This window comes from Labrus mixtus, chromosome 24, assembly GCF_963584025.1.
Source record: "Labrus mixtus chromosome 24, fLabMix1.1, whole genome shotgun sequence".
NCBI classification, from domain to species: Eukaryota; Metazoa; Chordata; class Actinopteri; order Labriformes; family Labridae; genus Labrus; species Labrus mixtus.
The window spans coordinates 1164719-1192687 of NC_083635.1; the positions used below are offsets into that span (position 1 = coordinate 1164719).

At 43.1% G+C, this 27969-nt stretch overlaps 1 protein-coding gene across 2 annotated transcripts; it reads right to left on the bottom strand.

Annotated features, from left to right (window-relative positions):
• Positions 1-59: 59 nt before the first annotated feature.
• hecw2b (HECT, C2 and WW domain containing E3 ubiquitin protein ligase 2b) lies at positions 60-27677 on the bottom strand. Of its 2 annotated transcripts, none has more exons than XM_061032331.1 (30): positions 27134-27677; positions 17486-18752; positions 13734-13841; positions 13397-13491; positions 12952-13027; positions 12698-12867; positions 12302-12444; positions 11735-11835; positions 10758-11632; positions 10489-10633; positions 9817-9981; positions 9336-9437; positions 9089-9239; positions 8697-8800; positions 8478-8602; positions 7604-7789; positions 7186-7338; positions 6996-7098; positions 6808-6904; positions 6635-6718; positions 6334-6443; positions 5476-5596; positions 5266-5379; positions 4667-4819; positions 4490-4588; positions 4280-4409; positions 3912-4173; positions 3675-3760; positions 3162-3274; positions 60-2785 (listed from the first exon to the last, which is right to left on the bottom strand). In XM_061032331.1, exons 2-30 carry the CDS (start codon positions 17886-17888, stop codon positions 2674-2676), a joined length of 4686 nt encoding a protein of 1561 aa, XP_060888314.1. In that variant the 5' UTR covers positions 17889-18752; positions 27134-27677; the 3' UTR covers positions 60-2673. The 2 variants fall into 2 exon arrangements, with proteins under 2 accessions (XP_060888314.1, XP_060888313.1); XM_061032330.1 differs by having other exon boundaries at positions 10758-11635.
• Between the last annotated feature and the right edge of the window lie 292 nt (positions 27678-27969).

Below are 27969 nucleotides of genomic sequence, written 5' to 3' on the forward strand. Positions count from 1 at the left end.
ACCCTGCACCTTTGTTTTTGAAGATCAGCCAAAGTGAAAAGGAAATGAGAAGAAACAGCTTGCATAGAGAAATGACATTTTATTTCAGGAGAAGAGTGCTGACACATTCATTTCTAAAAGTGAGGTGGACTGTACAGAAAGAGTGGTTGTTTGTAAGATGTGAGGCAGTCAGCTTAGGCTCAAACCTTTGGTACATTCTGGTTAGACAAACAGAGGGCAGTGCATTCAGTGAGGGAAATAAAATGATTCAATCATGACAAACAGAATAATTCATCTCATTTGAATTAGACTGAGTGTATACATTAAAATCTAAAAGTTCCTACCCAAGTTTCAACCAAATACCAAAAAGTGTTTGTTTATATCTTGTTTTAAAGTTCATTCTCTAAAAAGTGTAAACAGGAAAAACTGTAAGTTCAGAATTTTATCAAAATTTGTTCCAAAGGTTGAAAAGCGGGGTCTAGAGGTTATCAGTCTCGTTAATGCACATAAAAAAAGCAGTCTGTCTTTAGTTACTTTGGTTTACAGAGGCCCATTTCCACAAAGAAACATAGTAAAACCAACAGTACCTGTGATTAGACAAAAGGTTGTTCTAAAATAAAACTACAACACAATGAAAGAAAAATCCAATGAAGTCAGAACAAAGACAAAATCGATGAGAGGTTTTTGAGATATTTTCTCAGAAAGAAGAAATCATAAACTATTCATTTAAAATGATAGCACTTTAAAAAGTGGTCTGATAATCAGAGAGTAAATCTACATTTTGTCAAAGTCAAAGATCACATTCAGAATTGTGGAATAGACCAAATTAATGGATGTAACAGGGTTATAAAATAGTAATTTAGAATGACCAAATCTAAACATGGTAAAGGTTTAAGTATATCATAAGTATGAAAAATAACTCAAAATTCAATTCACTTTTTTCTTCACATGTTCGAAATTTAGTCACAAATGGAGGAATAAAGAAATGTGAATTAAAAGCCGATCAAGGGCGTTAATTCAGGAACTTCATTACTAAGTGATTTAGGCCGATGTGTGGACAGTGGCAGTTCAAGGCGTGCTTACATTCAAAGTGCGAGGGGAAGGGGTGTGTGAGTGTGTGTGAGTGAAGAGGACGGTAACCACGGTCTCAATATCCAAAAAATATCCAAATGTTTTTTTCGATAAAATGTTCATGCTTTGCTGTTTGTCCGTTCTGAGCACTCCACGTTAACGTCACCAAACAATGTGATTCAATGAAAAAACACATCATCGTGAAAAGAACACGAGTGCAAATCCAGGGGGAAACTATTCAACGGTGTCAGAGTTCAAGAGAAAGATTAAGATACAGCATGTGTCATCAAAGTTAGCCTCACATATACACCAGTGGCCAACATCACAGGTTCAAAAGTAGCAAAGGAGAAAACCCTGCATCATTCAGATCTTCTCGTCAAAGTGTGGAGGGTGAACAATGCTCATAACAATGAAAAAAAAAGTATTAGTTTAACAAGGAATATACTGTGGAGACTTATTCATACTAGAAGATGAATGATTGAAATCTCAAGATACAATTTTCTTTTCTCAAACTGGCAACTGAAAATCTTTTTCGTTTTGACACAGGAGCTGTAGACGAGCTTTGTGTGACTTGGGGTTTCTGACCTGGGAGTGGGTGGCAGATTGATAGATTGGAAAGGATTGAGGTTTTTTGATCTCTTGCCTCCCCTCCTCTTCTGGCTGCCAAGGATGTAAAGTCTCTGTATCCCCCACTGGTGTGTGTACGTTTCATTTAGTTTGTTTGTTCAGATGTACAATTATTAACTTCAATCTACACCTACTGTGTGTAAAGGAAAGGAAACTGGAGAAAATAGTCCTGGGTCAAAGCTGTTTTCAAATCAATCAAATACAAAGTCAGTGGATACAGTTACACACTGTAACTTCATTTTCTTATTCAAACTGATTCTCACACTTTCAACATCATAAAGTTAGGTACATTCAAATCACAACATGTCACTGCCACATCATTAGAAAACCACGTTTTTCTTATCGAAGAAAATACTGTAACAACAATACCAAAGCTTCTGTTCGGGTTCGGAACAAGTTCACTGGAAAAACGCACAAACTCCACCAAAGTAGCTTCCTCAAAAGGCTTTGAGAAACAAATGCACTAGTGACACTAGTGCAGTTACTACAACAGGCCACATGGAGACGCTGCACTGCAATGCAGTTGTGGGTGGGCCTGGTGGTCCTCACAGGTCCATCCAAACTGGAATTCAAGAGGCTGAGTCCACTCAGCTTCTGCAGTGAAAGCAGCGTTTGCTTCTTCTTTGATGCAAGTTTGAAACTTTTACTTTGTGGAGGGGACAAAACGCCTCCGATTGATCCAATCCTGGCAGTTATGATTCTGGTCCCAAAGGCAGTATGGGTCTTCATTTGTCACATCACACAGGTGAAATCGTGTGTTACTAAGTAGGTGCTCGATACGTGCAAGTGCAACAAAAAGGAACTGTTAGCCTCTGTACATGGGGCGTTTGAAAAAGTCAGAGTGCAGCTTCATGGTTCAAATGTCTTTAGAGCCTCTCACTATGAATTATAAACAAAAAGAAAATCGACTTTAGATCCAGCTTGATTGTTCTCAAGGCTGTTCTCAAGATTATACTGGGAGGAGCTGGGAACCGAGCGGTTGGAGAGATGAGAGTCTCATTCAAGCCCAAAGGTGCTGGTCTCCTCCACGGCCGTCAGCATCTTCTCATACAGCATGGAGAAGGACGGGTACGGAGGCAGGTCGAGCCGGTTGAAACAGGTGTGAGCTCTGGAGAGAGACCACAGTGGTTACACTTTTCATTAAGTACTAATTATTATTATTATAACTATTCATTAAATATTGCTATGATTTTAACCATATCTAACTATCCATCCTACCAATGACAGAAAATCCATGTTGTAGGTATTCTGAGTAATACTGAAGAGTTTAATTGAAAACAAATGAAGGTTGATGCCTCACACATTTCTATATACACGGGTCAGATGTTTTAGTTTGATTGTATTCACTTTCTCTTTGTGCTGTTTGTTGTGTTCTTCAATCTGCCTGCTGTCACATATTTTGGCAGCAGTCAGTGTTGCTGTTATCACAGTTTTTGGACTTCAAATCCTGGAGGAATAACCCAAACATGATGATGAGTGTTTACCTGGGCAGTGAGGTAACCTTCCCCCACTTCTCCACACAGAACCGGCGAGGTCCATTGCTGCCTCGCAGAGACGCAAAGCCCTCATAAGGAATGCTGGACGTCCCGGTCACAAACTGAAGGCAGGTGTGAGAGAGACGGACAGAAAAGGAGAAATAACATCCAAGATTTTTTTACATTATTTTAATAACCAACTTTTCTTCTGTCACCATCTCAAACAAAAATGATTGCACATCTCCCTATGTCAATACTGTCCATTTACAACTCTGTTTTTGCACATTTACATTTAATCTTTCATATTTTAGACTAGTAATGCTAAGTTAAATTCTGGTTGTATATATTCTCATTCTTAGTTTTGATATTTTTAGAGCTTATTTACTTTGTATTTAATATTATATTGTGTTTTTTACTCATATTGTGTGTTTGGATAACCTGCTGCTGTAACGCCACAATTTCCCAGTTTGGGATCAATAAAGTAATTCTATTCTATATTCTATTCAAACACACACACTCTACCTGCAGGAGGCGTAGTCTCTGCTCATTGTTGAACCTCTCCACCGCCGCCCAGAACCACCGGATCACAATGTGGTTGTCGTGATAACCTACACACAGCACATCATGCTCATATTATTACAGTCATGAAGGGTTAACAGGATGTTAGGGAAACATTATATTTGTGATATTTCAATCATTATAAGGCCACACATATGTACTGGAGGCAACACAACCATGAGTAGTGAATATGTCTCTCACCTCCTCTGTACTCTGTGTTGTTCCTCCAGTCTGATAAATCGATCTCCGCTGTGCCGGCGATCACCAGCTCCAGCTCTCTGGCATCAAACACAGACACCAGCCTGGCATCCACCACCTCATAAAAACCTCTGACCAGGCTCTCCGTCTGCTGCACCACCCCTCTCTCTATCCTCCACTTCACCATCCGCTCGATGTACTCCTTCTTGTTCTTCTCAGAGACGGGGATGTTGGCTCCGCCGGGCTTCAGCTCTCTTTCTGTTATCTACAAGAACACACACACAGAATCTACATCTTCCATTCTTTATTTTTCTAAAGAGAAAGCTAAAACTCAGCGGTCAGCACATACAGGTACACAGTGAGAGCCCCACCTGTCCAAAGACTTCCTCATTGACGGTGAAGGTGAGGTCCAGCATGTCTTCTATGTCGTTGTCTTTCATCCACTGAAGAGACTGATGAAACTCTTCGTCTAGATACTCGAGGTCGCTCAGGTCACAGGGACTACAGGGTGGGAGAGGAGTGTGTTTAGTGTCAGAGAACAACGTTTAAAGACATGGCAGCGTTACAGCTGCTGTACGTACATTCGCAGCAGGCCTTTATAAAAGGGTCTGGTGAAGAAGGCATCCAGGAGGTACTGATGGATCAGAGCCAAACCCAGAATACGACCACTGAACCGAAACCTGAAACACACAAACAAACACACACACAAGTCATCTGGTATTTTAATATAAGGTGGGAGCTTCACCATCGTCGCTCACCATTCGTGGTGATTGTCTACGAAGGCCGACATGGGGCTGATCTGGACGGTGTAGGTGTCGTTGGCGGAGTACTCAAACAGACCATAATAAGGGTTGAAAAGCTCCCTAGAAACCAGGAAGAAGAACTCTCTGGAAGGCCCGCTGTAGTCCAACCTGTAACACACACACACTTTTATTTAGTCAACCCAAATTAAACAATCTGATGTCACATGTCATATCCATCTCCTCCTACAACATGGTGTTTAACAGATCGTATGTATCCATGGAAACAGATGGTGCTTCATTCTAAAAACATTTCTATTGGGGGTGTTAACTTGCCAATGCAACATTAAACATGAATGATATCCAGAGATCATTTAATGTCTTTGAATGTCAAACACAATCAAAATGTAGTTTGCCAGCAATCTTCTCCAAGTGTATGTATTCACCCACACACATACATATGTTCATACATCTTAACGATGTGCCTTTATAAGAAGATCAGTGTGACGAGCTTGTTTTTAAACGTTGAAATACAAATATCTTAGCTGACTGTTCATCTTAGTACAGAGCATGTTGAGGCTTCCATTCTTCTTTTTCTCCTCCTCTCATCTACTCACCCCTCCTCCCCCACAAAGCTGACGTAGAGCTTGCTGCGCTGCAGGTCTTTACGGGAATAACACATGATCTGGTTGAAGGCATCTTCCAACAAGTGGTCGCGACGGATGATCAACCTGAGACACAAACAGGTCGGTGGACAGACATTGAAACACTTTGCATACACGGGAATGGAAAAGAAAGGTTGCTTTATTCAGACACAGTCCACTTACTTTAGCTTCCCCGGTCCCTGGCCGTAGCCTTTAGTTTCCAGTTTCCTGTAGAAGTTGCGCAGTTTGGCTTCAAAGTCTCTCTTGTAGGGTGCTGGAGCTCTGGCGTTAGCTCTCTGAGTGCCTGCAGGCAGAGAGCAGAAGAAGTTATACTCCTTAGCTGCATTATCATTTATTTATTTCCACTTTGCAGTTCAGTGATTAACACATTTATCTTTACCATGGGTAAGAAAAGGATCAACTTGAGAAATTAGACAACATCACCTGTAATTGTGTCACACTCAGAATGCACAAGCCTTTTCTTTTGTTTTGAACTGAAAACATGCTGTTTGAAAATAGAAAGGTGGAACTGAACAGTGATGCTGGTTAGATTTTAAACTTGAAATGTCCTTAATCGTTCATTTGGGTATTTTATTATTCACTATTTACTTGGAACACAAGAACAAACCCGGTCAGCGTGTGCCACATGTGGCAAGTTAACAAAATCAAGTGCTTAGCCACAAAGGGCCCCTTTTGACAAGTTGTTTTTTAAGTCCGCTGGGAATGGTTACCCGTATTTACCCTGTGATGACGTATGAAACAAAATCATAAAGCCAGCATTAGCCTCCTTGGCAAGCAAGCGCCTGATCAAATCTCCCAGAGACAGCTGCCTTTTCAGCTGACTAAATCAACTGTTGTTGGCAAGAAATTGGAGGAGACATTTTTTTATTCTTCCATCTTAAATGAACAGGAAATCACAACTTCACTGTTATTGTGAAGTGCAATGAGAAAATAGAGAACTGTTTGGTTACTCCTGCCTTAATGCAAATCTTCAATATTCATTTATATTTCATGTGTGTGATTTGTGTCCAAGTCTCCTACCAGGCGAGTTCTGTGGGGAGGAGACGGGTGAGCCTCGAGGTGACTGACAGTAGCTGGGGTGAAGTAAGGCGTGAGGAGGCACGTAGGACATTACTTCATCTTCAAACAGACTGCAGAGCAGAGGGAGGAGAGAGAGGAGAGATAGAATTTAAGTCAAATTAATTCAGAAGCGTGACATGATGAAACCCAAAAAGAACAAAAGAAAATACCTTTGAGAGGAAACAAGGAAGTAATGATACACACTGTAACATTAAGACACAGAGGGTCAACAGAAAGAAGAGTCATTTAGAAAAGGTCTTACCTTAGCAGCATGACGAGGTCAGCATCACCTGACAGCCTGGCCAATCCCGACCCTCCATCTGTGCGGATGAGCTGCACCTTCTCCCTGTAGTCATGGAAGGTAAACGTTTAAATACTGCACTCTGTGTGTGTGTGTGTGTGTGTGTGTGTGTGTGTGTGTGTGTGTGTGTGTACCTGAGTGAATGATTCCGGTTGATGTCGGGCTGTCTCTCCTGCAAAATCTCAAAGATGTTCGGTTGTCGTAGAAACGCCACAATCTTGTCGTTGTAAGCTACAGAAAGAACATGGACATTCTTAACCCTCACATTCGATCCTTTTGAAGTGTTGTCTATGTGCACATGTTTTTTGTTTTATGAACTCACCAACTGGTACCACATCTTGACACTGCCCCCTGCTGGCGGAGGAGAAGGTGCTGGAAGGCCGTGGCAGGACAGGTGGGCCAGCGTGTCGAGGGTCTTCACCCACCTACAGAGCGAGGGGAAGACAATGTTTTGGTTTCTTTCTGGCTTCAGAGAAGCCCTTTTGAATCCACCAGACCGTCGTGTGTCTTACCAGTCGTCGTGGGCTGACCTCCCCGGCGCTGTGGCTGCGTTGGCGGGTCAGGTGTTGGCGGTGAGCGAGGAGGCTCGGGGGTCGTGTGCTCTGGACAGGCAGCCGGGGGTCGATGAAGGTGGTGGCGCGGCAGTTATGGTCCACGAAGAAAGGCTGCACGGTTAAACACAAAAACAAGAAACTGTTAAGTCCATGTACAACGTTTCTCATGCATATGATGTTTAATTCATCAAATAACTAATAAACGTATTGCCTTGTTACTATATTGAGGTTAGTGTTCATTTCTTCAAAAGGTCGTTCATTAAACCTGTTCATTTTATGTCATTATTATAAGATATTTACTGATATATATTGAAATCACTTTTATCCTGGTGGTTAATAGACTTTATGTCACTGGGTGTAGTGGTGTCATCCCCACCTTGCCGGTGTGGTCGTGCTTCATCTCCCAGCCTCTGGGCAGCTCCAGCTGTTTGTTAGCGAACATGTTGAAGAAGGCCACCAGGTCCCTGTTGTGCTGATAGCGCTCATAGTGGTGAGCATCCCGACGAACCTTACTGATCATATGCTTCAGACACGTGTTGGTGGTGAACATACGGTAGGCACTCTGAGAGAGATGGTAAGGGACAGACAGAGAACGACGAGTAGAGAACAGAGAGTAGAGAGAAGAAAGGAGAAAACACCGATAAAAGAGAGGAAACAGCCACCAGAGAAAAGAAAAGGTTCGTTCAGTGAAGTTGTTGACTTTGCTACTATGAAATCACCATTATTATCACTAATAGGTATGTGATTTGGTTTTGATGAGTAGGGGACCGTATGAACATTATTAGTGTGGGGAGAGAGCACTCAACTTTCAATCATTACAAAATGGAAAAGCTCGGTGATATTGTACACATTTGCTCTTTTAATGTGTCAAATACCTGCAACACTAATGGCACCCTGATCAATACCATTTTTTCCCAAGGAGCCAGGCTAAAAGTTCTACCATTTTCACTTCATGAATCCCAAGCTAAGCTACAGGTTGCTACCAAATTAGCATTCAAACTTTTGGGATAAAAAAGAAAGGAAAAATCTCTCACAAAAACACGACTACCCTCCATAAATCACACAACCTTCTACTGTTTCTGACAGTTGTAATCATTTCCATACAGTCCCTTTTTTATTGTGTGTGGTCTATAAAGGTTGAAAAGAAGGTTTTACTTTTATCTGACCAGAAGAACAGAGTGTAGATAAAGAAAAGAGATGTATTGGTTGAAAAGAAAGAAGAGATGGATGAGGAATACGAGTGTCCGTACAGGGTTGGAATGCAGCACAGTGAAGAACTCGGGGCTGGTGAGGAACTTGGCGCTGGGAGACTGGAGCAGCAACGACAGACGAGACCTGGAACCTGACTGAGTCACACTGCTCTCCCTACGCAGCTCTGCAAAACAGTCCCAAAAAAAGAGTGCACCCATTTAGACTCCAGGACGCTTTGCACACCACATGAACCTGAGAGCAGTGCAGTTGGGGAATACCTGGCATGGAAGGTTGCATGTCAGTCTCGTCCGTCGACAGCTCATTGGCTGGCGGCTCCTCTGGTCTGCTGTCATTGGTTATAGTCCTCCGTATACTCTGATACCTGGAGAGAGTACACATCAGTGTGTTAGTAACAGAAGTTGAATAGATAATGTCATACAGCTGCATTCCAAGTCGTAAAGATAGGATACATTATCAGCAATATTAAACATTTCTGCTTAGCTTTGATTTCATACATTTAGATTTTTTTTACTTATTGTATGATTAATAATGTTTTTTTTGTTTCAACCTAAGTGTAACATCAGAGCCAAATCTCTGCTTTGTGAAGGGAGTAAATTAAAAGAGTTCCACATGTTCACCTTTGCAGGCTTTATTTAGTGTTTGTGCTGACCTGCGGTTCAGCTGCTCCATCTGCTGGATGGAGTTGGACCTCTGGAGGGTCTGCAGGGCAGGGGGAGCGGTGGGACGCTGCCAAGTTGTGGTTCTGTTCACATGGTCGACATAAAAGATCCGTCCGTGACTGTCTATACGAGCCTCCCAGTCTAGAAAAACAGACATTGACACAACTTAGAATAGATCTTTAAGGCCCTGCTGAAGACTTGAAGACCTATTGCACACAACACATAACACACACTTACTAGGAGGTAGTGGCTCGTCCACCCTCTGGTAACGACTGATGTCATGGCGGATGGATGGCAGGGACCGAACTGACAGATGACCATTCACCTGAGCTGTGGCACCTGCATACACACAAACCCACACACACACATTTTATGATGATAGGTGTGCAACAACTTTCTGTTAAAAAATAAGAAAGGGCAGAAGTCTGTATGTTTACATGCACTGCAAAAAGACTTTCAGACATTCAGGGATGGGTTCTTTACAACACTGCTACCTCCTGTTATCCAACACTGTCAGAAGGTTGAACTAGCACAACTGCTGCAGAAAACTTGTTCTGTTGTGGATAATGCTCCAGTCTTTTCTTAATACTCCCTGATCGCTCAATCCTCTTGACATAGCAGAGATGCTGATACAGATTTTGCTTGAGAGTGAACCCTCTTTCGGATCTGAGGCAGAAAACAACAAATATATTTTTTCTAAATTAAAACATTTTTTCACCTGTCTCTCTCTCAGCCCCTGCCGCTCCATTCACACTCTCTCTGGCCCCGCCCATCTCCAGGTTTTGGGGCACGCCCCCTGACGCCTGCATGGACTGCCTCCTCATCCAGACCTCGCCTCCCTCCTCCTCTCTCTCCTGATCCGCCCCGCCACTGGCTCCCCCTCCTGTGAAATACACAACTTATCATATGTGTGTGTTGTAAAGAGAGTACACATATCCTAATGGATGATTTCTGGACACAAAACACATTCATCATCTCAGGGCCCTTTATGAATCTATTAATCAAGAACACCACATCATTAAACAAATTAAACCAACAATACATTCACAGCAAGATAATTAAATCCTCTCACAAGTTTATGATGAATCACAATTTAAATATTATTTAAATTCTTATTATATTATTATACCTTACACAGGGTAATGACTAAAGCTTTAAATCTAAATAAAACAAGGGAAAAAAGGCTGTAAGTCAACTTATCCTGGAAGTAAAACGTTTAAATCTACTTCATATGAAATGTTTTACTCTTTAGACTAAAACAAGAATATGAGTGTTACAGCATGCTAGCAGCTCTGTACAGCACTTCTTTATCTAGATGCCAAAAAGCTCACTATGTTGTAATGCTATGCTTCTCAATTCTTTTTAAAAATGCACAAAACTCTTTACCCACCAGCTTCAGAAGCCCCGCCTCCCTGGTCAGCAACAATGCTGCTGGTGGAAGCATCTGCTGCTATCGGCCCGTTAGCCTCGCTGCTTGATGACTCCGCCCCTTCCTCCTCTGCCTTTGGAGCCACTTCTTTTCCTGTATCCACCTCCTGAGGAGATGAGAGGAGAGGAGAGGAGAGACGAGAGGAAACTTGATTAAACTTCCAACACAAACTCATTCAACTTTGCATCCAAACCTTGAAGCTTTGAGTCACCTACACTACAGCTGCTCACCTGAATGGGTGAAAGGGGACCAAGTGTAGGATTGTAGGGTATATCCAGGTTTGCACCCATCCTGTTGCTCAGCTCTTGACAGGTACACTCCCCCACAGACTCCCCCGGCTCGGCTGCTGCTCCGGCTGCTGCTCCGGCTCCTGATGCCTCAGAGGAGCTGGAAGCTGCACACATTTCTGCATTGATGTTTGTGGGCATGGCGACCTCTCTGGTTCCAGTCGTAGCCTCAGAAGCTGCTGGTGTTTGGACTCCATTGGCCCCCTCTGCAGCTCCGGGATCAGCCGAAGCAGGCTCAGGTCCAGGCTGAGCACAAGCAGAGGAACTTGCCTCTGTTGCTCCAGCTCGAGTGAGCTCTGCTTTTGACCCCTGGCTCCCCTGCTGAGAGTCGGATGTCTCTGATCTACTTGATGAGCCTGAACTCTGTTGCGTTCTCGCCTCCTGTGACGGCTCCCTGTGCTGCCCCGCTGTCTCCTCATCCTCATCAGAGTCTATATGCAGCATGGCGTTGAGGCGAGTGTCCGTCGGAAAGCTTGAGCGAAGTTTTGGCGAAGGCGCCGCCAGAGGCCGCTCACCAGGGCTTCTGGGAGACTCGATGGCGTCCAGGTAGTCGTTTAGCGACACCTGCCGATGGGTGTGGCCCCCTACAGCCAAAGGAAGCAGGTCCTCCTCCCCAATCTGCCCAGGTTCCCGCCACACACTGTCCTCACCATAGTAACAAGCTCCGTTGACTAACAAGGAGCCCTCGTCAGACCCTGTGGGGGAAGCGCCACATGTGACGCGTGAGGACTGGTGAGGGAGGTCTTCATCGTCGGAGGGGCTGCCCGGGTCACCGTTCACTGTGCCACCCAGGATACTCCCACCGGCGTCTGGGGAAGCTTCTGGGAGAAAAGTGAGGGATGGAGGGATGAAGATTTAGATTAGGGACAAGCACAAGTTTGAAAAACACATTTGAGTAAACAAGATGAATACACACACACCTTCTTGTCCTGTGGAGGTGAGATCCACTCTGAACAATAGCTGCCCGCTCACATGGTCCGTAGGGAGACGACGACACAGGCTGTAGCTGACTGGCTGATCGCTGCACACAAACAAGTGCACACACACACACACACACACACATATCAGTTCTGTCCCTTCAAACAGAAGCTCAGTCATACATGCAAGCACCACCAGAAACTGCAATGTAAGAAACACTGTGAACATGCTATACATCAAAGTTCACACGAGTACATGATGTCCATGCTGTCGATCAATATCCATCAATGGCTGAACAATGAGCTGATTGGTGCATATTGATTATTATTGACTGAGCTGTGTTGAGTCACTGCGGTTAAATGCTGAAGGTCAGAAGTCTCTGCAGACGTTCTCTCTTTCTGTCTAAGTGCTCATTCAAAGTAAGTAGGAGGAGCTGCTTCAGTCAAAAGTAAAAAATATTCATCTACACAGTCAATACAGCTTCTGCTTTCATGGCCGTCTTTTCAAATCCTGCATCATACCAGTAAAAGTGTGTGTGTGTGTGTGTGTGTGTGTGTGTGTGTACTCACTCAGCTGTCGGCCCCTCCAGAAGTCTCTGCACAGGGATGATCAGCTGACCCAGAAACCGCTTGATGATTGGTCGGCTCTTGGCAAACTTATCCTTCACCTCGATCTCCAACACGTCAGTCATCAGAGCCACAAAGGTATATTTCTACAGGAAGAGCCACAGCAAAAACAACTTTCATATTTCCATCTGCTGAGCTATGTCACAGGAAAGTTTGTTTTTCTCATTTATTTTTAATCAGTAACACATACAAGAACACTATCCCCGATTCTGATTTATTTGAATCTAAATGTACTAAGAAAATGGTGGAAAAGGTTTGATCTGATCTTAAAAACAGAGCAGTCTTTATGAGAGAAGGTGTCATTCTTTCCACCTCTACATTTTTGAAATTATTGCTGACCTCACTGTGCCACACAGGGTTGATGGTGTTGGCTATGATAGAAGAGCGTCTTTCCTGGCCGTGGTGGGTGAACTTGGGAAGGCCGCTCCTCTTCCCGGGTTTGATGGACATCTTCAGGTAGGGATCAGGGTTAAAGAACATTCCCTTCTTGAGGCCTACAGCGCGTATGTCTAGAGTGAGAAAAATAACACACATCCAACATCAGCACAACAATACTACAATACTACAATAGAAAAATCCATCACTCCACTCACCTGATAGGGTGAAGCTGACTAGTTTCCTACAGTGCTCAGTCCCTGATTGGTCCTCACCTCGGCCTTCACTGCCAACCTGATGAATAAAAAAACAATCAGAGAGCCGTATGAGTGGGTAACATTTTAAGAGTGAACTTTCCTCCCAAGGGAGAGTTGATGAAAAGTTAAAAGGAGCAACCATCAGAGTTGGATAATGGATTTGGAGCTGTGATTCAGGCTGCCTACTTTAAATTGTACTGACTCAACTGGAGCAAGCGTCTCTTTGCTTCAGTTTGTGCTCCGTGACATCCACCTCTCTCCATTCACTTTCCTCCAGTGACTACACTCCTTCCATCTCAAAAATCAATCAATCAATGAGAAAATACAGCTCCTATGTGTGATTATTTGAACCCAAAATATGTGAAATTCTGCAGGTTAAGAGAAGGAAGATGTAGACGGGACGTACCAGCACTCCAGGGTTCTTGACGGTGATACAGGGTGTTGTTGCTCTTAGTGCTCCACTAACACCATGATAGTATTTAAAGCAGACCTTTGTCTCCGCTGCAAAGGAAAAAGAATGAGTTAGAGACTGATACCCATACAAACTCCAAAGAGGAAAAATTCACAGATTTTGGTGCCGATATTCATTTGTATTAACTGTACTGAAAACGAACCCTTTCCACCTGGGTTTTGCTCCGCTTTTGAGCCACGTTGAACATACTAAAAAATACTCAAAAGGTCAAGTTCTTTCATTAATTACAAATAAAACTTCTACAAACACAGGATTTATGAGGACCACTCACGCTCCATGAAGTAGGGTCCCGGCTCCAGCCTCCACACGATCTGTCCCTTCTGGGTGCCGTTCACGCCCCGGTTCTTGGAGTCCCACACATTGGCCACACACGTCTCATCTGAAAAACAAAAACAAAAAACAATCACATTCAGAAACAGTTCCCTCTCCGTCTTCTATTTAAACCAAACACACAGATGATTTTTTTAATTTGGCAACAGTTATGAGTTTTTCATAGTTAAGGACACAAGAGGCAGACATTGTAAGAAATAACAGGACGTTCAACAAGGTCACATATTGAACTATTGACTCACCTAATGAGGCAGCAGCATGCAAGGACACTTCAGCAAGAGTCAACAGAGTGAGTGAGTGATTTGTATTCATTAAAAGCACCTAACCAAATGTTTGAGTTGGATTTGGTCTTTTTAGAAGGTTGTTCATTTGCAGCTAGCAGTGTTTTTTCTTTTTCTGATCTTTCAGCGTCCCTTTTCAATTTAACATAAAATGTCATGTCTTAAAAACTGGAAATAGCTTTAACCTCGAGATGCTGTCTGCTCAGATATGAATGCCCACAAAGAAAGACAATAATAGGTTTATATCATTTTACATCACCTATGCACCGGAATAGTGCATGCTGTGGGACCCTTTATATATCAGCCTCTGCCATCAGTGTGTGAATGGATGATTGTGACATGTAGTGTAAAAAGACCAAGTCCATTTACCATTGGCATGATGCTCCTGTACCCATTAAGTGTGAAATAGACAATTACACTGCTTGTTACAGGCCATAGTTTCTTACCACTGTGACCTGTCACAGACTACAGAGTACAAAAACAATGACCTTGTCGTACAAAAATGGCTCCTTTCTATCCCCCATACCAAAAGAAACAAGATGTCCATGGCCAAAATGCCGAAATCAAGGCATCAAAACCAGTGGCTGATATGAGTGAGTAGATATGAGGTAGTTAAGTCCATCAATCATGTTCAAGCAACCAAACACTGATAAGTCAGCCACTGATCTAAAACATGCTGCAGCCTCACAAAAGCTGCAACACACAAAACTATTCATTATTCCTCCTGATGAAAAAATGTACAACTACAGTTCAGTGCCATACTTGCATTGCTTGGATCTTATTCAAGGATTTTTCACAAGCAGTGAGTAAGTGTGGAGGTTACTGGTTCCTGAGGGAAACTCTACCCTCAGGTCATAAACTAAATCTCCTCTCTGCCTGTCCATCCATCAAACATGAATGTGTATGTCCTGTGACAAATGGCCTGTGTCCTGAAGGATCAATGCTGCTGTCAATCAGCCACACACACACACACACACACATCTTGCCCCTCTGTCACACCGGGTCACCATCAATAAACCCTGAGCCTTTGTTTGTGACAGCGAGTATGTTTACCTCACATACACACACCTGTCTGACCTGATAAACGTTATATACTACCATGTGAAAGGTGTGACGCACGCACGCACGCGCGCGCACGCACACACACACACACACACACACACACACACACACACACACACACACACACACACACACACACACACACACACACACACACACACACACACACACACACACACACACACACACACACACACACACACACACACACACACACACACACACACACACACACACACACACACACACACACACACACACACACACACACACACACACACACACACACACACACACACACACACACACACACACACACACACACACACACACACACACACACACACACACACACACACACACACACACACACACACACACACACACACACACACACACACACACACACACACACACACACACACACACACACACACACACACACACACACACACACACACACACACACACACACACACACACACACACACACACACACACACACACACACACACACACACACACACACACACACACACACACACACACACACACACACACACACACACACACACACACACACACACACACACACACACACGAGAGAGAGGTTATAGAGCACAGGCGGCTCCAGGGAAGCATGGCTGACAGCCAGGCTGGAAACAGGGCTCGCCCCTGGGGAGAAACAACCCCAGAAAATCCCCCTGCTTGTGGATCAATACTGGGAAGAAGCTGCAGAGACTTTAGCAGGATGAGGAGCTCGCCTTTCTGCATCACTCTCTCTGTCTCAGATTAAGGATTGTCACAGGTACTCGCTCTCACTGACTTAAAAAAAACCTGTCACCTGAGGCTGGAGATGACCTTAGCTTCTGTGTAGTGTTTTCTTCATTACCTGATGACAGCTGCTCTATTACACCAGGGCCAAAAAATGACATCATCACTGAGAACAGCACACTCAGGCATATTCGAAGCTTGACCCAAAGGCAGCTCACTCATGCTACAATATTGCATCAGTCTTTGACTCTTGTTTCAGAGGAGATATTCTGGATTTTTTTGTGCATTTTCTGGAGTGAAAGTATTATTATTTATTTAAAGACGATTTTATAGTTACTTCTTGAAATATAAACTACTACATAGTAATAGCTGCTTGCCAAAAACTGGTGATAACATCAGCGTTTAGGTGTGTACTTGTGTGAGAGCCTCTTAAAGACGTTTGTGCTCAGCTGGGGATAAAAAGAGTTAGAATGCTTCCTTTAAAATAAAATAGTTTTTTGCTAAATCATTGGCAGTCCATCCCAATTATCTGCCAGTCCTTTACAGTAGACAGTGTGCATCTATAATGAAACATGCTAATGTGTTTTTAGAGACCACTTTTGGGACAAACGAGTTGTAAGTCAATTCACACCATGTAGAAGTCTGTGCACTGATGTGTGCATGAGAAAGAGAGAGTGTGTAATATGAGAAGAAACATACTGCGTTCAAATGCTGTTGATGCTGAGTCAGCATCACTTTTCATCAGTGTAACCTACTCCCTTTCTCTCACCATCTTACACTCACACACTCACACAATCCATTAGCCGGTTAATGTAGCAGCAGAGGAGCTGATGTAATGCTCTAACCTTCAGATGAGTTACAAGTCGCAACCCCTTCAATAGCGCCATCATAGAACTATCCTACTGCAGTTTGATTACACCGACAGACACACAGGAGGACAGTCGTGAGGACGAACAGGCAGGGAGACAGATGGGAAGCAGGAAGACAGACGGGAATGATGACCATGGGTAGACAGGAATAGACCACAAATGAGGTCCATTTGAGTACAAGCTCTGTGCAATGATCACTTACTGGACAGCTTTGTAATAATGTTGTGGTTACATTTATTTGATAGATTTATGTCAAAGGTAGTGTGACAGTATATAAAAAAAAAAATCATCACACCTCGATTCTAAACTTAATGTTTAAAACATCCCTGGTAAGCTTATTGCTAAGTAATGACATGGCATAACATGCTAATGCAGCAATTATAGCTGAGTAACTACATCCAACAGGACAAGCTGCACATTATATCAGCCCTAGCTAACTAGCTCGATTCTATTAATGCCAATGATTATTTGCAATGAGTCCCTCCCTGAGTTTCAATCTCAGCACTCACCAGACATTTCCTACAATTAACAATTTAAAAAAACTGGTGTTAGCTTGAGATAATAACTGAATTTTTGTTATTATTGGTTTATTTTAGTAATGTACATTCCTTATTGTATTCTTTCATGAAATCCAGCAAATACATCTTTAAATCTCCCAGACAAAGTGGACTGTTCCACACTTCAGACGGAGGAGGCAATTTGCTCACCGATGTGGTACAGGCCGATCCAGTCGGTGGCATCCACTTCCTCCTTGATGTCCCAGGAGATGACCAGGTGGCTGTGCCCGAGGGTCAGCTGGTACGTAGACGCTGTGAGCGACGAGCGGCTATCTGATGTCACCAGGTCTGTGTCGCTATTGGCCCGCTGGAGTCCCACCGCCGCCTCCTGTTGGTTCCCTGACGACATAGTCGAGGAAGATGACGCAGAATTGGATGCGCCGACTGGTCCGTGCACCGACAGGCTGCGGAGGTTATCGGACCCTATCGTGTATGGCCTTGAGTGTGGGGTGCGGCGACGCACCGCCAGCAAGTGCTCTCTGGCGCTGCCATTTGCTGTAGACGGGGAGGACGTGGATGAGGAGGAGGAGGAGGCAGTGGCAGCCATTGCCATAGTTACCGCAGAAGAGGTGGAGGAAGTGAAGGGAGGGGGCGAAAAGCGAGGGGGAGAGGAGGAAAGTTGGTGGTGGTGATGGTGGTGATGGGAGTGTGACTGAGGGTGGTGGTGGTGATGGTGGTGGTGGTGGGGGGAGGAGGGGGCAGAGGTGGAGGCAGAGGTGAGGGATGGGGAGGGGGGGGATGGCTGGGGGCGGGGGCGAGGGGGGAGGACAGCTGTAGCGAGGGAGGGGCGAATGGTGGAGGCCAGGTGGGTGCGCCAAAGAAAAAAAAAAGAGGGAGAGAGAAGGAGGTTAGGGAAGAGGAAAGGAAGGGAGGAGACCCCTAGTGCCTTTAGCTTGAACGCACCAAAGAAGAAGAAGAAATGAAGATGGAGGTTAAGATGGAGAGTGATGTAATCTTAGAAAATCTCAAAAACTATTGGATTTTGGTTTCCTTGCTGTACATTTCTTTGGCCCTGCTGCCGTTCCCTTGGGCAAGGCACTTCAGAGTTCCCAGGAGGAACTAGTCGTCACTCCAGAAGGCAGTTTGAAGCATCACTGAACCTCTTATGACTCTATATTTGCACTTTTAAATCATTCACTGATATCACACTCCCACTGTGAATGTTCAAGGTTCAACCTTTGTGACACTGTAGGAAACATGTCCATGGTGCCTTGCTCGAGAGCACTAGAGCACTTTATAAATCATCCAGGTATCCATTATGACTAAGGAAAGGGATGGATTCAGGAGATGGGCAGAGAGACATGAGGAGCTAAGGAACCGGAAATCATTCCACTGGTGCTTTCCAGAGGAGGAAGGGTTGATGACAGGGCGTTCCAGTGATCCACAGGGAGGAGAAGGGTGGAGGGAGGTTGGAGACCTGAAGGAGAAAGAGAGAGAGAGAGAGAGGAAGTCAGAATGATGATACTTTAAAGAGGAATATGAAGGGGGACAAGAAGAGGGATGACGCTCAGTATTTTTTGCTCAGTATTGATAAATGCTTTTGATTTATCTATGAGTTTATGCAGAGATCAAAATGAGGATTAGATAAAGTAATGCATAGAAAATGAAACATATCTCACAAAAGGAACTTTCAGCTCTTTTTTATTTTTTCCTCATATGGTGCAGACCTACTGGATATCAATAAAGTTGTGCAGCCTTGCGTGCAACTATATTACACTATAAGTGTATCAGCAGGACAAAAGAGTGTAACAGATAATCAAACAGAGGCACCTAAAATCAATTATCCAATTTATTATTCATCTATAAGCTATATTTAGTCTTCGCCAACAGCCACTCGAAAGGTGAACAGGTTCAGTCTCCTGAACAGACCCTTCCTCCTCATCCTTCTAATTCACGCTGTTGAACACACACATGCACTCTGGTTTCTATAGGGACAGGTGATTACATCAAACCATCTCAGCTTCCGCATGAGTCACATCAGACCTGAGCTCAGCCACATCCCTCCTTCCTCTGCTTTCCTCCAGGATGAATGTGAACTCACGCCCAGGCTTACACCCTCCATCCCCCACCCTCTTTGCTTCTGACAGGCAGCCAGAGGAAGAGAGAGAGAGAGAGAGAGAGAGAGAGAGAGAGAGAGAGAGAGAGAGAGAAAGTAGGGTAGATGGATCAAAATAAAATATTGAACAGCAGAAGAAGAGAGATGAAGAGAAGAATATAAACAGGTTTGTGCTGAAATAAGGAGAAATCAAACACAGGTGTAAGCTGTTCAAAGCACACAGTTATTTATAGTTTTAGTTTTATGTATGCATTTACAGCGTCTCATTAAATGACCAATAGATTAGAAAACTGAATCAAGTGATAGAAAACAAAAATGTCTTTTCAATTTAGCTTTTGAATTATTTTTATTTTTGGTGTTTGAAGAAGTAAACACGCCTTTAAACACCTGATGCCTCAACAAAGGATGCTGATTTAACTTCTGCTTTTACAAACATGAGACCTTTTTCCAAAGCGATGTCATCAAACTGACCTACAATTAGCTCCACACAACACTAAAGAAAAATGACATGATTGTGAGGATCTGTATACTAACTTCTGGGTCTTGGCATGAAATAACTACTGCAGGACAACACTAATGTATCATTGCCTCGTGCATTTAATACAGGAAATATATGAAAGCAATGTTGACACACCAAGCAAAGACGAAGGGGCATTTGTAGGTCTGAAACACAAAAACTGTATGACCTATCATCCAGTTTTAAAACCACTAATCTTTTGTAATAGATATATTTTTAATAAGTAATCTCCTGTTGCTCAAAATGGGATCAACAGGTACAAATCAAAGGAATCACTGTGTAATATATTTACCATGAAAACTCAAACAATCAACAGTGATGGGTTAAATATTTGTTAAGAGTCCAATCAATTGTTTGACATTAAGGTCTAAATTTAAGCACTTATATGGAATTGTATTAATAGCCACCTGATCGTTAAATTGCAATATTATTCACTCTTTTAGTAATGATTTGGACTCCGTTATCGCCTGCTCAATGCTCAATTGTGATTGGCTAATGGGTAACATTGTCTGTTTGACATTTGCTGCTTTGGTTGCACAATGAGGGAAACACTGCATATGAACATCCACGTATTGTTCATGTCATTAGGGAAGAAAAGCCGTGACATCATATTCGTCTCGACTTTCATGGGAAATATATCGTTCAACACTTTGGGAAGTCTTTATCACAGGAACAGAGATGCAAACAAAAATACACCACAGGAAAACCTTTTCCGCTGTGAGAAACGAGACATGACTGATAACCTATGGAGGGCTGGAAAACGCATACACTTACTCACAATTTAGGCACGAGGGTGGTCTATAAATAGGCTCTTTGGAGGAGGAAAGGGTCCGGGGAAGTTGCCTAAGTCATTCTTCTTGTCATTATCGAGTCATCCGAGAGAAGAACAAGCGGTGTGCCAACAATTTGGGATTCTAATTTAAGTTGTTAAATGACTTCAGAAGAAATGGAGTTTTCTGGAAATCCTCTAAATGTGTTTTTACCCACAGTGATGTGAGAGCTACATTATAAATCAGGCTCCCACAGACAGACTAACACACTTACGCCCACACATCTGGACACAGATCTATAAATAGCTCAGGGCAGAGGCCAGCGCTGAGCATGATGCTGCTGGCACAGTTTTAAGCCACTTGTGTTCAAAAAGGCCCCACACGCACGCAAACTGATGCCGACTGTCTGCAATGCCTCAAACTGACAAATTAAAGCCCACTCACACATCCTAAACTCTGTTCTCAGAAAACACTTCAGCACACTCAAACTAAAATCCCACTGCCTTGTTATGAAACACATCAGAAATGCACACACACGTACATTACTGCACGTGAAACTCTCAGGAGGTAAGTGTCCTTCATCCAGCGGTGGGATTAAACAGAGAATGGGAGGATTTACTTTTGACAGAATGTCGTCTCTAATCCACTGCATTAGCACACTGCTTCAATCTGCAGCTGGAGCCCCGAGCGCCCGGCTGAAGCTGCGTGTCCATCCAGCTGTCCAACAAATTTTAACTCAGAGTTCTGTGTCGGAATCAAATCAGAAGAAGAAGTTTCCCCTTAAATCTCTGCTAAAACAAGATACACATAAAAGAACACATTTTCAGACTGTTGAAGAAGGTATTTCATTTCAGATGTTTTTCACTGAAGTCAAGGTGACACACAAAGCCATGCTTTTCTTCTGGATCATTTTCTTTCTTGAATTAGCTTCTCTTTTTTTTACCATTACCTCCAGTTGTTGGAGACTGAACCCAATCCTCTATCTTGTGCCATTTAACTGATAAGAGTCTGAAGAAAATGAGACAAAGATCTCAAATATTTTGGTTTTAATCATGGTTCTGGCTGTAGCCTAAATTTCTCAGAATAAAATTAATTTCTTCACTCTTATTAAAGCCTAATTCCAGCATGGACAAAGTATCCAGATCCTTCCCTTCAGTCAGTGACAAAGTGAACATCAAAGTGTTACTTAAAGTAATGATGGCTATAAGGTCTCTAACTTTTGATGACTGAGTTTAAATACGATTCTGTTTCTGGAGAAGCTGGGAGGAGATCTGAAGTACCTTAAATTTAAACAATTTGTCAACGTCAGATGAAACGTTCTCACAAAAGGTTGATACCTGTTCTGGACTTTGAGAAGTTTCAAATGAAATCCTCCCTGCCTGGTAAACAAAACTCAACTTTGCAACAAGTGTAGGGGGTGCTGAAGATTTGAACTTGTGTAGCTTTAGTCATTAAATCTGTGCTATAAGAGAACTCGCCGTCAGTGTAGTGATCATTTGACTCGCTGCCCGCTCTAATTCAATTTACACACAGTGTCGCATTCAAGGACACACTTAAAGTTTGAGCTATTCATATCTAACCTCTAATGAACCCCCTCCCTCCATATCTCTTCTCCAACCAAACCCCCTGCTCTCCTCCTCATGGCCCCCCCACACTCAATAGGTGACCTTGTGTGGGACTCACAGCCCAACATTCCTCTTTAGCTTTGCACCACTTAGTCAAAACTAGCTGGCTTGTTGTCATGGCATTTCCTGACTGTTAGTTGATCATTCCAGGACTAAACAATTACTGAAAATTAGATGTGTATATAATAAAAGAGCAGTGTAAGTACAGAAATATGAATCACTGATCAAATATATGTTCTACTGACTCTGTTGGACATGAGGTCACAGGGGTACTTCTGTTCCACATTACAATTACAATTAAATATTCCTAATGCAATTATACAGCGGTAGTCTTTAAGTTTAATTCAATTACAGCGATTGTATCATGGAAGGAAGGAAGGAAGGAAGGAAGCGTCTAATTATCAGAAGGTGTTAAAACCACAGAACCAAGGAACATTTATCTGCATACTTCCACTTTTGAACCACAGAGCTGTGAAAGTTTAACATCTGAGGAAAACAAGCACGACCAGGGTTTCCACATGAGTCTCCTGCATTCTCCAACCCTCCTTTTCAAGAATGTCATGTTGTATTTCCGCTTCAGCACACTGGAGTTCTGCACAGGCTGGATTGGTGGGCGGTAAAGGGAGGGGGATCTGGCGCCATACTATCACTACACACACACACACACACACACACACACACACACAGGTGAAGCTGCACAGACTTGCAGCCCGTGACACAAAATACTTTCTCACACACACACACACACACACACACACACACACACACACACACACACACACACACACACACACACACACACACACACACACACACACACACACACACACACACACACACACACACACACACACACACACACACACACACACACACACACACACACACACACACACACACACACACACACACACACACACACACACACACACACACACACACACACACACACACACACACACACACACACACACACACACACACACACACACACACACACACACAGAGGAGACAGTGAGTGGATTAATGGCGGTGTGTAGACTGGATCGCAGAGCTGACTCATCACTGCCCTACTGCCCCGACGCCTCGAAGACCAGCAGAGTGAGTGTGGTCATCTGAGCAGGGATTTGACTGAGGTGTGTGAGATCATGAGCTCCACTATAAAAGATGAGCTGCTGCAGGGGCAGGGCAACCCCATTAGCTTAAAGGTACACTCCCATTATGTAGTTCTCTTGTCCTCAAATCCTGATACGTTACACTAATACTTTTCAGAAGAAACATAAAGATTAACTGTAATAAAACTGTCTGGCTCCAACCAAGACTAATAAAATCACAACACTATGGTATATTTCTAGCTAGCATGCTAGCCAATAAATTCTTAGTATAGACAAAGAGCAGCATTAGCATTAAATAAGAGTCATGTTTGTTCTCACATGATAAACGTTAACTAAATATAATATATATATATATATATGTATATATATATATATACATATATATGTATATATATATATATAACATCTGTAATGCAGAAAAATATCCAAACAGGCACAAAACTGTAGGCCCACATCATCAAAGCAGAGTATTGACGATGAACTGACAACTAAACAGTCAAAAGTCTTTCCAGGCACAATTACAGGTGAGCAGGAGGGGCGAGTCAGGTAACTGCAGGGCTGATTAGAACGGGTCTGAGGATAAGGAGAGGAGGGGAAGTCACAATCTCCGTTATTTGAGACATTTGACACTATCGAAATGTACCAAAGCTTTCAAAAATCCTACAGATCTTCAGCTGCTCTGAAAGTGGTATCAAAACAGGAATCCAAATCATTTGATGTTATACTTAAATATTCTGGTACCATGACAACCCAACCAGGGAATATAATCGCTGTTATTTCAGCACGTCTCCTAAAATGAAGGTAAATCAAATCTTACCAGTTTGTCCATTTGGGCCCCCGTACCTGAATTGACTTGAAGTCCTCAAGCAGCAGCCTAAAGTCTGCTCTGCAGGATATTTATAAAATGGTGAGACTTTGTGACTAAATATACACACAACCAGGCAAAAACAGACCCGGGCGCTGACATCAATACACAGCCAGCCACTAGTGATGGTGCAAAACACACTCACACATGCTGCATAGGCACTGGAAGTAATGCACAGACGCCCAAAACCTGTGTTTGATTTGTTACTACTTTCATCCTCTGCTCAAACTAAAGAAGAGTGGGTAGAAGAGTTTTCACATTCACAAGTGTTTCCTATAAAAACTAAATGTTTGTGGGCTGGAAAGGGAGAGCATTTCATCCCTCTGACTCTCACACTGAACTCAAAAAGACGGCTCGGATTCTTCTAGGTGGGGCAGTGCTCGGGCTATTTGCCTGTGGAGAAAGCTACATCACTGAATAATGCAAGTGTCAGAGCTTAAAAGCTGCACCAGGAAAAATTAGATGTAAAGATTAAAAAACAGGGCTGACATGAGCCTAATTAAATCACAAGTGGAGCTTTAGAGCGAGAGAGTGACCCAGTCCCTGAAGAGATGCCAGAAATGTGTCCTATTTGCCCAAATAGTGCTGTGGTGTTGGAGTGGTACACTTCTCTGCCCGCAGGGAGAGAAAGACACGAGGGAAAATATAAAGCGTCCCATTTCCTGATTTTGCTCTTTTATTGCAGGATCTCTGGTTGGGTGTCGTGTGAACCGAACAACAACTTACAGGTCAGTTTAGTTGAATTGTATAGTTAAAGTCTGATATAAGGTTGATTGGACCACAATCACACACACACACTCGAGTCCTGAAATAGCTGCTGCATGATTGTAGAACAATGAGGAGGTCCCGTCAGAGGCGACAGCTTCCTGTCCCCAACACACCCATCACATTCCTCCATGCCAGTTTGTGTGTGTTTGTGTTTCGGTGCCTTTTTAGATTTCCAACCCTGTGCAAACCACAGTACCCAATCCAACGAGACAGACTGTGCAAAACAAACGCAAGACATTTGATTCAGTGTTTTACCAAAGAAAGAAATAACAACCCTGTTAGGGGGAAATGAAGAACAAGAAGAATTTGGTGGATTAAATTTTCTTTCATGATGCTTAATAAGGAGCTAAAGCTTGTGGCTAATTTAGCTCAGTGGAAAATGTAAGCAGTCTCTGAACCTTCAAACAAATAATCCGAGGCAGAAAAAAACCTAAAAATTGTTTGTTTTTGTTCCTACAATATAAACATGCACCATGATAATTAGGTTCTGTTTAGTGACTTTCTAGTAACATGATTTTTTGTGTACCTAACACAGACTTTATGTTTCCCCTTTTTACAGTCTCTATTTCCAGCTAAGCTAACAAGATATACAATCAGTAGCGTCATATTTAACAGACAAACATGAGGTTTATTTTCTCAAACTCTCTGCAACAAAGTTTCATTACACGGGGCCCCTTCTCACATAGGAGGCTCCAAGTGACAGCAAGAGGTCACTTTTACAAAAACAGGACCACAGAAAACAGCATGGACGTTTACAATCACTTGGAGCTTAATTAGTTACCCAGTCCAATGTGTTTAAACCTGTTAACCTCAGTTTTCTTTGATATCTCTGCCTCTATTGTTTCAGATTTGACTCATTTTCTTGAATCTGTCCCGGCGACTTCTTCAACTTTAGAGCAACTTGAATAGTCACTTCCTGTATGCAGAAAATAATGCTTGGCATTCTAGTTTAACTAGGGCATGGGAAACGGATCTGCAGGGGTTTATAGGTGGGGGGGAGGGGGTGCTTAGTGTTGTTGCCACACTTATTATTAGAGTATTAGTTTAAGATTTTAACTACCAGACACATTTTTCAGCGGTAACCACAACAATAAATATATTGTTGTGGAATTCAAAGAAAAGCACCAGTCGGGATGCACGGATAATGAGAGTGGTCTCAAATTTCAGGTCAATAGGGCTAGTAGTCAAAAATAGGATCAGCACTAAGACACTCTCCCTTGTATTGGTGTGCAATCCAAAGATGGAGTAGAGTGTTGGAGGAATATAGATCCTATAACATCAAATGGACCAAGGTTCAGTCATTGATTCAGACACTGAATACAGTGATATTTCTCCTGCAAGAATCCTATCCAACATCACCCTAAAGACAGATGTCGCAATCCAAATCAAGCAGAGATCAAAGTACCTGACGGTTTCTCATCTGTATTAGCGATAAACACTCACATTCAATTACAATATTCCTGCTCGCAAAAAAAGTAAGTCATCTATTTACCACAGATAATCTCAGGCAACTGCAATCTGTTTCCTGACAAACATGACCTTAGCTTACACTGTATTTTATTATATAAAGATTAGGATCAGGGTCAGACCCTACATGAAGCTCTTAGGGAGGAAATAGGAGTTGAGCTGGCCTGTTACACTGGCATTGAGCTGATTGTGTGGGCAGACTACAGCTCTGATCTGATTTACTCACATTCACTAACAGTATGTGTGTGTTAGCAGGTTGAAATCACTGTTGACTTCCCCCGTTTCTGAGGCACTTTTCATTTTGACAGCAACACACGATGCTGCAGGACAAAGATTTTTTCTGGCTGTTGTTGTTTCTGTGAGGCCTTTATTAGTCACTGTTGCACATCAAAGCATGACTTCATCTCCTCACAACACCAGCTCAGTCGGTGTCAGTCTTTCACAGAGCACTTAACAGATTGATGAGTGCAAAAAAAAATAGGCTGTGTATTGAAATACGTCCGAAGAAAACGTCAAATCAGGCTGTCAGATCAACATCAAAGCAGCTTGCTTTTGCACAAAAATAAACAGTTTGATGCTATTATGGGACACAAACACACGAGACACTTTGCTTACCTCTGCTACGTCGTGTTCAACCCCTTCTGCATGCAGAAAATATCCCTGAAGTAGCCCCTCAATCATGGACGACGGACTTCCATACGGCCCAGCAACCACCGACCCTTCATCTGATTGCAAGCGGGATCCGGCGCACCAGAGCCCGGGCGCTGCGCCGCTGCCTCTCGGTACTTCCAACCGGCGATCGACACGAAACCTCCCTTTGAAAATGTCAGGTTTTTTTATAATTCTTGCATCTAAATCATGGTTGCCATCTCGTCACTGCGCAGCGTCCTCTACTTCTCAGTGAGGTTGCCAGGCTGGGTAGAAAGAAAGACGCGTTCATATCTTATTTATTTGGCTGGACCGCTTCACATCCGCCGCCCCGTTTCCGCCGCTTCACGCACTTTATCCCCGCTGTCGGCGAGCGCTGCCATGCCGGAGAGAACTCAACAACACCGCGGTGTGTTATGAACCGCAGATCCCCTTTTAAGAGCTGGTTAGGAACTTTATTATCAAAGGCAGGCCTTGTTGTTGAGGTCCATACTGCTCGAGCACGGCATCAAAATAACTGATTAAACACCTCCCACCACTGCCCCCCCTTCATGGACCACAGCTGACCAATCTGAGGTTTGCGGACCTTAAAGGGGTCGCAAAATGAGAGGAGGTTTGACGGGAAAAAAACAGTTGTTTACTGGAAATTAATTCAATAACTAACATGAAAGGTCTGCTTTTTATTTCAAATTAAGATAGTGATATGGTTTAATGAGGTAATCCAAGGATAAAAAGGAAGGGGGGCCGACCCAGTGTGACAAATTCCGGCAAGCTAATCATCCCTGTCTGATATACAATTAGAT